The sequence below is a fragment of the Setaria italica genome, chromosome IV, assembly GCF_000263155.2.
Source record: "Setaria italica strain Yugu1 chromosome IV, Setaria_italica_v2.0, whole genome shotgun sequence".
Classification (NCBI taxonomy): domain Eukaryota; kingdom Viridiplantae; phylum Streptophyta; class Magnoliopsida; order Poales; family Poaceae; genus Setaria; species Setaria italica.
In genome coordinates, this window is record NC_028453.1 from 9,933,658 (window position 1) to 9,944,855 (window position 11,198).

Here is an 11,198-nt window from a genome sequence, read left to right on the forward strand (position 1 = left end):
TCACATACAATTGTCGAGTGACTGAGGGAAGTCTACGTATGGTATGAAATCAGCATACTCTACCTAGTTTTAACTTTCAAGCTCAGTATCAACCATATATGCCTCTCCCCTGGCATGCCATCTTTTTAGACGTTTGTGATGTGATCAAAGCTAAAGCAGTTTATGTTTATACAGGTGATTGCAAGCTCCTGGCTGCCAAGGCAGCTTGTGCTGCTCATCTGTTTGGGCCAGAATTCCCATACGTCAAAGCAGCTGGGAGCTATATTGCCAAGCAAGAATCTCTAGATGAAGTCAGTCTCTTAGTCAGAAAGAACTCTGTCAGGCTATTACAAACGTTGGAGAAACTAACATCTTGATTCGTTTTGGTTCAGTATTTCACCATTGCATGGCATTGTTGTTACCATATTGACAGGATTTTGTAGAAATCCTCAAAACGAGGTAAATTTTTGTAGGAACAATAGCAGTCACCAATAGTGTTTAGGCATAATTTTTGGCGCTGGTGACGCCATGTGTTGAGTGTAGCAGCGAAAATGTACCAATTGTTATGTTAGTACAAATGGAAACCATCTCGAGCTTGTGTTCGGCTTGGTTTTGGGGATGTAAATGGAAAAGTTTGTAAGTTCTCCTTGGAAGCATTTGAAAGTAAGATAATTGACCTTGCAAGAAAATTGAGACTGTTAAACTTACATTGTTTTTCTATGGCAATATATAACAAAATCATTTAAAAGAAATATGATTGCAAAATCATTATCTAAAAATGATCACGAAATTACCAAAACATCACGGTGGAAACACGGGCTATATGGCTATATGGATCACTACTACGCGAAAGAAACAATACAAATAAGTAAAGAGAATTATGACATAATCCTCTATCATCATAGCTAAAAGTTTTGCCAGACGATAGGAATGAGTGGAGAGTAACTTCAGATAATTATGGCATAATACTCTATCATCATAGCTAAAACGTTTGCCAGTTTTCCATGATTTTGGTTGCAACGACTAGAGCTAACTGCTCACCAGTGTGAATTGCATAACCAGCCGATCAAAGAAAGGGTTCTACTTCCTTTTTTTTTTTATGAAGTGGTTCTACTTCCATTCCTTATTTACAATCTGGTCGGCAACGCCTTCTCTAGTTCGCAGCCTCCTCCAACCTAGGCATGTTGTTGACTCCGCAGCCGGGGCACGTGTACCGCCGCTGCAGCTCGTCTGTAAGTGAAGCGTGCACCTTTTCGAGTTCAGCTGCCCGCGTGTTCCAGGTTAAAGAAAGCTTCAGCCAAAGCAAGGAGACATGAGAATAAAATTGTATAGAAACATCTCTGCACAAAAAAATCAGGATATCCTCCAAGTTCCTGCAGCTGCTTCATCTCTCCCATCACAGCCTCCATAAGCGCTCTCTTTGCTTGGACATCAGCCAGCTCCTGATGAACCTGCAAATAAATGCCAAATTATTCGTTTTGTAAATGAGGCTGGCTGGACAATGTACAGGGCCACCAGGACCATTCTCCAACTAATGAAAGAGAACGATTAATGTTGATATTGCTTGAAACTGATCGGACAGCAGTGCAAAAGCATTGAACTGAAAACTTGAAAAGGAAAGCTGCTGTTTAGACGATGTTATGTGACTTTATGCTACACATCCTCTGCCTGCATGTCATCCCCGTCCCTTGGCATTGCATCGCCAACTAGTGTTTGTAAGGTTACGTTGTCTTCAGGAAACACAAGTACAGCTTGACAGTTCACATGAAATCAATTTTCTGACTAATGAACATCTTACTGGTGTGGTTCAATGTTCTGTATTGTATAATTAGTAAAATAATGTACAGAGCACGTCAACTGCCACTCAAATACCATGTGATCCACAGCCAAAGGATTTCATCAGAGTGGTCTTATGATTAGAAGAATGAATAGAGGTTCAAAGATTTGTGCTTATTCAGTTAAATATTGTGCGGATAAATATAATGCACTACATAAGAAGGAGACACACCTTATCATGATCAAGCAGATCCTTTTTATACTCTCCTTCCAAGAGCTGCATCTCAGCATCAATGTTGCTCGCCTTATCAGCCAAATCTTTCAGAATGCCATCTGATTCAATAGTTTCACTCTTGTCACCAACATGCTGGCCTGAAAAGGGGGACATCCCAGATAGTCTAAGAAACTTAATGAAGTGCCCGTCTAGATAGATCATATGTTAAATACGTTGGACTACAAAGTTCGGTATAGCAGACTTATGGGTATAGATAGATTCAAGCAGAGTGCATCACACAATTCTTAGATCTTAATTACAATCATCCACAGTTTTTTTCTGTACAAGGAAAAAAACACGCAGAAGCAAGAAAAAAAGGAAATGGCAACATCACTTTTATATTCAAAGGAACGCCTTATACAGTTCAGGAATAGAAAGTGGTGTGTTGCATTATGATTTTCCCTACTTACCTTCTGCAGACTGCAGCCCACAATGATTGTATTCCGCTAATTCTAGAGAGAACATCTGTTGAAATTGCCTGTAGAAGAGGAGTTTTTATTTTATTTTTTTCTAAATTAACATGGTAGTAAAAACAGACTTTGAAAACAAGCTTCGGACAGCAAGCAAATGCCAAATTTATGTAAACTGGAAAGTGAGAATCTTATAAGTGGATTCACGTGACATTCCCTGATAAAGGTTTCATATCAAAAGATCACCACTCGCTTCCTTGTATCGCAATTTCTCAAAGATCCAAACAATATACCCTATCCCTATTGAAGCAGTAACTTCCCAACTTTGCTATATGCAAGCCAGATGAAGATATGCAGCATCAGGTACAGTTTGTTTTATGATTCCACCAAATAACAAAAAGGTCATCACAGGCAAATAAAACACAAGATTCTGTACCTTATCTCAGCGTTCATCTCATGCATCTTGCTGATGAACTCGTCTCTGCAGCAGTGAAGGCAAGCGCAAGAATGATCAGTGGCCAGCAACAAAATCATCCAAAGCACCACGTATATGACATGTTATCTAGCAGCAAGGAATTAGACAGATTTCAGAGTACTCACCTCTCACTGTCTCCCTTGCTCTTTTTGGAGCAAATCCATCAAGCACCAACACCACACACCCAGCAATTCCAATTCGAACAATTATGAATAAACATACGTCAATTCAATATTACAGCAACAAAGAGCCCTAATTTGCTGCGAATTTCCGAGATCATCTAACCTTCAGCTCGTCCAGCTCAGATCCCACCTTCGAGATCTCCTCCTGCAGACGCGAGATGGTCGCCTAAACGAACCGATGAAATTCGGATTACGAAACTGGGCACAAACGAGATAAATCGTCAATTTCGGGGCGAGGCGGGGAGAGACCTCTAGCTCCTGGATGGTCGAGGCGGCGATCGCGGCCTGAACCTGGCTCCCGCGGAGCTCCAGCTCCGCCGCCTCTCGCGCGCGCTTGGCGGCGTCGAGCTCCGCCGCGGCCGCGTCGGCCGCGGCCCGCACGTCGGCGAGGCGGCGCCTGAGGTCAGACACCCTGCGCTCTGCACGCACACGCCAAGCGGGAGACGAAGCGTCCGATCAGCGCGGCCGCGCGAACAACCCTATCGCCTCGCGCGGTGGGGGATCGGAGGGAGGGAGGGAGGAGGGGGTTTTGCGTGCTTACCGCCATGGGACTTCTCGGAGGCGAAGTCGCGGATGATGGAGAGGAGCTGCTTCGGGGTCTCGCTGCCCGCCGCCGACGCCGGCGCAGCCATCGGTTCAGGGGAAGCGGTCGAGGGGACGCCCTTCTCGACGCTTCTGGAAGGTTCGCGAAGGGGGTTTTCCCGCCTTTTTGGATGATGCCGGTGTACGGTGTCTGGAAGGGTGGAAGGAGGAATGGAATGGGCTTTAAAGCGCTTGTGGAGTGGAGGCCCAAGTGATTCACTGCCATGTATGTATGTGTGGGGAATAAAAAATGGGCTTTAAATCGTCGAGACGTTTAGGCATCTCACTTGTTGGCCCACAGCAAGAGTTGGCATTGGCGGGCAGCCCAAGACCCGAATTTCCGCGAGGAAAGAAAGGAACGAACAGAACAGTTGTGTCTTGTTTACTATGCGAACGGGTATGTGACCCGCAGAACCTATACATCTTTCGGAAGAAATTTTTTATCTAATCTTCTAATGTTTGAGATCCGTACAAAGCCAAATGAATGTATCGGATGAAACCGTATGAAGCAGAGCCACTCAGTGCCCATGTGCGCATGCATGCAGCTGGCTTGATGGAAAGGAGCTGGACACGTGTCAATATCCCATTACGTGCTATTGAGTGACGGGATGGTTTTTCTTTGGATTTGATTTCATTTTTCTCTCAGACCGTACGTTTTTTCTTTTGTTTGGACGATCGTGTTATTAAGAATTAATGCAACAAAATGAGATGCAATATGATTATGTTTTATTGTATTTTTTAAAAAATCAACATTTTAGATGAACTATCTCAACATTTTTTACATAAAAAAGTTGGTGAATGTCAAAAAACTCTAAACACAATAGGCTCAACATTTTTTCTCACCAACATTTTATTGACCTTAACTTGTTTAACCAACATATATTTCTTTATAGTTTCAGCTCTAACATCTACAGTTGATCAACATTTTATATTCAGTTTCAACATTTTCAATGAATAGGCTCAACGTCTCTGTGAATATAATTCAACATATTTATATTTACAGTCTCATTATTTCCGATGAAATGGTTTAACATTTATAGTATTTCAACGCAATATTTTATATTTAAGATTCAACATTACCGGTGGTTTGGTTCAACATTTATACTCCTTGAACCCAACATTGTATATTCAACTTTAACATTTTCATTTCTTTGTCCACCATATTATTAGTGAAACTCAACATTTTACATTTTTAGTTTCAACATTTTTAGTGGATTCAACATTTTTAATATTGCAAAACATTTTATATTTCAGTTTCAACATTTCCGATGGTTTGGTTCAATGCCTTTACTAATGAAACTCAACATCTATTTAATATTTCTCAACATTTTTGACAGTCCTCAACTCTTTCTTAAAGTTACGGTGAATCCCCAAATTTATTTAGGTTGCCCAACATTTCCAAAATGACTTAACATTTTTCCAAACTATTTTTCTCACCAACATTTTATTGATCTTAACTTTTTTAATTATCATATATTTCTTTATATTTTTAGCTTTAACATTTCCAATTGACCTACATTTTATGTTCCGTTTCAACATTTTCAATGAATAAGCTACTAATAGAATTCAACATTTAATATTTACAGTCTCATTATTTCCAATGGAATGGTCCAACATTTCTAGTATTTCAATGCGACATTTTATATTTAAGATTCAACATTACCGGCGGCTTGGTTGAACATTTTTACTCTTGAACCAACATTATATATTCTATTTCAATATCATTTGTTTGTCCAACAACTTTATTATTGAAACTTAACATTTTATATGACCAGTTTCAACAATTTATAGGTATAGTTCAACATTATTAGATTGCGATGCAACATTTTATAATTCAATTTCAAAACTGACTAATACTACATTTATAATTAATTGACTAATTCTACATTTATAATTAACAGGTGGAGTAACACTTCATGAGATGTTGGCCGATTTATGATGATTGTTGTTTCTTATTTGACTATAATCATATGGATCATATAGTTCTGGAGTTTGTTTGGAAAATTAACTTTTCTTAGTTCTAGAATTTGTGTAATAATAACTTCCTTTCCAAGATACGTGTTTTTTCGAATATATCGTTTGTATTCAGACAAATCATACGGATGATATGTACAAAATAAATATTGGTATATTGATATTTTCTGAGTTATTATTTCATTTTTGAACATCAAATTTCAACTTGCAAGTCCCCACCTGTTACTATCCCTCTTCAAACCACATGCCTTGCAAAAATATTCAACTTCTGAGCTATATGTACGGTGTCATGAAAAAAGTCAAAAGCACCAAGTATGCAATTCTTCACGTATTTGTATAGTGTCAGAAAAAAAAAGTTAAAGGTACCCGGTATGATTTTGCGTATGTGTGTGCAGTCTAACGGAATCAGCAACTGATGGAAACAGTCAAATAGGTGGTGCTGGACCTTAATGGACCACTGTTGGACTTTATAGTTCAACCTCTTACACATCTTCCGGAAGCCATATAGGGAGCCCTGTGACCAGAGTTGGTCAGCAACGTTTTCTGAAGTTTTTTTCTTATCAAACTTTCAGTGCTTGAGATTCATGCAACAAACATTATCTGTCAGATGTACTTATCTCGCCCAACATAGCTACCTCCACACAAGCCGCCGCCACTTCTGCAGCACCGTCGACTGCCATCGTCGGCCCATCGCGCCGAGCTCCGCGGCCTCCTGCACGCCACCGCTCGCGGCCCTGAGCACCGCCACATCCGCAACACCGAGATCCACCGCAGCACCGAGCATGGGCGCCTCCCGCGCGCCGCGGTCTGCGACCCTGAGCTCCACCACGCCCCGTAGCAGCTCTCTACCGCCTGCCTCACATAGGAGCCCCCGGTCAGCAGAACCTCTGTAGCACCAGCCTCTAGAGGAGATCATAGGTTCGATCCCCAGTGGAGACGAATTCTCTACCATGTGTATTTTTCATCCGTGTTGTTATAGGTACACACGCGTACGTGTTCAGTAGTATGCGTGGATATATAAACAGACGCTATGGCTGAACCTAGATGAGAAGGGGGAGAAGAATAGATCAGCTTGGTGTCAATTTGAATTAATTTTTTCAATAAAGGAACATGTGATGCATATACATGCAGCCATACGTCAATTTGAATGCTCAGGACTTCATACAATACAGAAGCTACGCATTCAACTACAGTAGTAGTCCCTCAGTTCCAAATTGTAAGTCATTTAAACTTTCTTGGAAAGTCAAAGCATCTCAAGTTTGCTAAATTTATACAATAATATACTAACATTTATGATACCAAATAAATACTATTAAATTATTCATTAAATATATTTTTATAGTATATCTATTCGGTACCATAAATCTTTGTAACCTTCTCTATAATTTTGATCAAATATAAAATGGTTTGACTCTTCTAGAAAGTTAGAATGACCTACAATTTGAAACAGATGGAGTAATCTATTATCTTAATACAATAGTGTTAAAAGAAGCTACCACATTCGCTGAGAGGGTTTAGAAATTTTCACGTTAATCAGAAAAAAGGGAAAAATATAGGCTGTTGAATTTTATGATGATTTGACGGTGTAAACTAATCTAAATAGTCCATGTCAAAAAGGACTAACAAATATATATAATCAAAAGATTAAAGTTATATAAATAGAAACGGACTTCTATAAGTTAAGAAAGTTTGGGTATGCGCAAGTCTACTTTATCTAAAGAAAATATTATAGGTATAGAATACAACTTTGATTTAAGGAAAATTTCCATGCGCGTGTCCACGATTATCTAAGAATATGAAATATGTCCAACTCCAATTTAATCCATGGTCACATATTGATGAATGGATGGGTCATGAACAGCACGACCGTTGGTCAGGTTATCATGTTCGCAATACCCGATCGTAGAATCACACGATCCCACGATACTACCTGCGCTCAACGATACGGATTGGAGTCAGAATCGTTTTTGGGTGGGATCAAATTAGGATCACGCTACGGGTCGTGGATTTGCTAGAATCGCGACATGAAGCTGATATTATACGATCCTACGCACGGCGAATCAATAGCACCGCCGGCTGTGGAGCTGCGATGTCCTCTACTCGGGCGAGCAGGCCGAAAACATCGCGACCTTTACACCTCCAGCAAGCTGGCCTACGTCGTGACCTCATCTTCTCTAGTGTGAGATGGCCTTGCGGCCATGACCTCGGCTCCCGCGGCAGCCAAGCTGTGCCACGACCGTGATCTCGCGAGCAGGGTGACGATTGACGACCTTACGGCCTTACCTGACTCCACCAGCAAGAGGCGCTGTGCCATAACCTAGGGCCGTCGACGAGGGTGTGCGAGGTGGGCGATTTTGAACAGGGCAAAAGAAATGAGAGCCCCAAATTCACTAAGCTATCATCAAGAAGCCGGTTAATAAGAGAGGAAAACAGGAAACAAAAAGGCCCACTCTTGGCTCCCTTGGTCCGCTGTTTGCCTCCGTGATTCACCCAACGCAATAACGCCAGTCTGAGCTTTCGAAATCAGCCCTAAAAGCACGTGTTCATCTGCTACTCTAAATCCTGATTTCTAATCATGCATCACACACGTTAGATCATACCCCTTCGTAATGAGTCGATATTGTACCAAATAACATATATATTAAAGTTACATAAGTATATGAAAATATGTCTTAGTTATATTTGGCATGATTTTTTAAAAAAAAATAGGGTCCCATATTGTATTTCGTCATGGCTCCCAATTTTCCGGAAATGCCCTGCCGTGACCTTCTCTTCTCCGTCAAGTGGCGGGCCTCGCAGCCGCGATCTTGCCTCCAGCGAACAGCACGGTGTCCACAGCTCAACTAAGATGCAAGGAGCAGCAGAACAATCTTGCTCACCAGTGTGACGCGCGGACAAGCATGATCTTTTCGCGGAGAGAGAAAAGAAGAAGAAAACGGGTGGTTTCGGGTGGTTCTGGACTCAGGTGAAATGATAAGAATGTGGAGTGAAAACAGAGTACACAATATCTTTCATGAAAAAGTCTACGTAACCTCCCTGAACTATTGTTGTTGGTCTACTTGACCCTCCAACCTACAAAACCAGGTATTCTACCCCTTCACCTAACCAAAACCATTTAATTTAACCCCCTAAGAGGTTTTCATGAGTGGTTTTGCCTCACTGTGGTCCACATGTCAGAAGCTTCTTCAATCTCCAGCCGTCAGCAGTCAGCAACTTCTTCAACCTCCATGAGGACAAAGGAGTTGAGTTGCAGCTCCAATTGGGAATAAAGAGACAAATGAGAATGTTTTAGCAGGTGAGCAAATTAGTGCACGTGATGTGGGTGGAGGTGCACGAGAGTTTGACCATGGCAGTGAGTCGCCAGCCTCAGAAAACCGTTCTGAAGGACACTACTGTCCTCCATGGCAGTGATGACCGATAAACTCCTTGGATGGCCAATTATAATTAGAGCCGAAATGTAATTAAGAGCCACCCACCTAGCAGAAGACAGTCGCCTAGCTTTGGGAGAGGGGACTTGATGTTTGTAGATATGCTTGAGAGTGGATGAGGTAGCTAGGCACTTCACCGAGATGCTTTATGTCAAATTTTGTTGCCATCAAGACGCATATATAGTGTCAATGGATCAAAGAATGGCACATAAATAGAAAAGAATCGGACATGGAAGAGTCAATTCACGCAAAACAGGAGCAAAATGAAGCAAAAATAGAACTAAATAAAATTATGGAAGAGAAAAGTCGGATCTGTACGCTGAGAATCATTGCAACTGATAGTCTTGATGCGTGGCTCACAAAAGAGATAGGATGAAAGAGTGTGTCCTCCTACTATGAATTAAGTTACTACAGACCGTTGCATGCTTTAAAAATTATAAAGCCCCTAACACATAGCAATTTACAAGTGTAATTTCGCTGATTAACCTATTGTAAAACCTTTAGAAGTCTCATCGTATCACTCTTGAACAGCAGACAAAACATAGAAAAAAGAACAAATGATCTATCATAACTTAATATTGGCAGGGAGATGTGTGCCACGCAATTAAATTTAAAATTGAATTCTCGACGAGATACACATGACCAAGTTAAATACTTTTCATATGCAAGGAAGTAATACATCACATGGAGTCTTGGAAACTCTAGAGTATTAACATGCATATGGAGTAAAATATTTTGGGTTGAGGATCAAACAACTGGAATAACCTTCAGATCAGTATAACAATATCAATATGTTTTCAATCCTTCCCATTCCCACTTGGCTTCAATCAACGTACTCTCAAGTAAAAAAATCCAATATAAATGTTGCACCCACGCTACAACAAATAAAATCATTTGAATAATTTATTTTCAAGTAAAAATATCATAATTATCAGTGAAAAACATCTAGCTACCGCGCTATTTGTGCGAGCCACTTTGCTAGTTGGTAGTACTATAATAGTTCGTACGTGCGTGTCACAAGCAACATAGGACGACGTCATGAATGGAACTCCGGCCGGGCGGCGCCTCGCTCACGCCTATGATTAGAAAGCTATCGCTCACCAGTGTACCACCCGCCGACCTCCGGCATCAGTTGCCGACGCGCACTGCTAATTCAGTGACCCTCATGGCCTCATTACAACCTTCATTTCGTCAGAAAGTTTGGGATTTTTCGGTCTGGGATTCGGTTCCTGACCCCTGACGGGGGAAGTCTGACTGGCCAACGGTTGACCCAAACTAGAGCACGCGGCGCACGAGCCTGCCACGAATCTGCTTGGAGTGGGAGCAGCTGGTTCGCCGTCGGCAAGTTTGCACTGTGCTCGGGGGCCAGAACCCGTGCAGGGCTTTGGAAACCCCGGCTTCTGCGGGCCCCAACTGGTAGCCCGGATAACCAAATTTCCAGCTTGGACGTTCGATTTGGAGTCCTTTTGCGACCCCGGCCCCCGACTAGCGAGGGCGAGGGCACGCCCACGCGGCGCGAGGCGTCGTGGTCTCGTGGATCCAGCCGGTCCCAACTCCCAGCCCGTGCCCGCCGGCCACGGCAAGCTGCGCTCACCGGACTCCGAACGCTGTGCACACGGGTGGTGCGAGCGGGTAGCCTGTCCCGTATCTTTGACCTCCACTAGGAGACAGGATCGATCGATCCCCGTATCGATCAGGTGCCGGGAATGTCAAGCTTCTCCGGCTCCGGCCGGGCGGGAGGATCGCTGCGCCGACGCCTCTGGGTTCGTGGAACCAACGAAAGGAGGTGGGACAGTGCTTTCATGGGGGTAAACGCGGATGGCCATGCCCATGCAGGGCGTGTTTCTCCTTCTCGTTTTGCGAAAAGAAATGCAGAAATTTGTCGGTGATGTCTGCTAAATGCTAATTTCGTTCAGGGAGGAGGGGAGTTTGCGTGCTTACCGCCGTGGGACTTCTCGGAGGCGAAGTCACGGATGATGGAGAGGAGCTGCTTCGGGGTCTCGCTGCCCGCCGCCGACGCCGGCGCAGCCATCGGCTCAGGGGAAGCGGTCGGGGGAAACACCCTTCTGGAGGTTTCTGGAAGTTTCGCGAAGGTGTCTGGGAGGGTGGGTGGTGGAA

At 42.8% G+C, this 11,198-nt stretch overlaps 3 protein-coding genes across 4 annotated transcripts in view; 1 reads left to right on the forward strand and 2 right to left on the reverse strand.

Annotated features, from left to right (window-relative positions):
* The window catches only part of LOC101759871, a 6,750-nt gene extending 6,082 nt beyond the window's left edge, over positions 1 to 668 (forward strand). For both annotated transcript variants that reach the window (XM_012845135.2, XM_004965063.3), the window contains exon 9: positions 175 to 668. In XM_012845135.2, coding sequence (XP_012700589.1) covers positions 175 to 356 — 182 coding nt within the window. In that variant the 3' untranslated portion in view covers positions 357 to 668. The remainder of the gene's footprint in view (positions 1 to 174) is intronic.
* Positions 669 to 844: 176 nt separating this feature from the next.
* Positions 845 to 3,845, reverse strand: LOC101760287. The gene is made up of 9 exons (XM_012845432.2): positions 3,638 to 3,845; positions 3,346 to 3,515; positions 3,200 to 3,262; positions 3,040 to 3,059; positions 2,876 to 2,920; positions 2,440 to 2,507; positions 1,988 to 2,127; positions 1,342 to 1,430; positions 845 to 1,250 (listed from the first exon to the last, which is right to left on the reverse strand). The coding sequence occupies exons 1-9, from the start codon at positions 3,726 to 3,728 to the stop codon at positions 1,133 to 1,135; spliced, it is 804 nt and encodes a 267-aa protein (XP_012700886.1). The 5' UTR covers positions 3,729 to 3,845; the 3' UTR covers positions 845 to 1,132.
* A 2,161-nt stretch (positions 3,846 to 6,006) lies between these two features.
* LOC111257113 lies at positions 6,007 to 11,179 on the reverse strand. The gene is made up of 2 exons (XM_022826195.1): positions 11,022 to 11,179; positions 6,007 to 6,504 (listed from the first exon to the last, which is right to left on the reverse strand). The coding sequence occupies exons 1-2, from the start codon at positions 11,110 to 11,112 to the stop codon at positions 6,284 to 6,286; spliced, it is 312 nt and encodes a 103-aa protein (XP_022681930.1). The 5' UTR covers positions 11,113 to 11,179; the 3' UTR covers positions 6,007 to 6,283.
* Between the last annotated feature and the right edge of the window lie 19 nt (positions 11,180 to 11,198).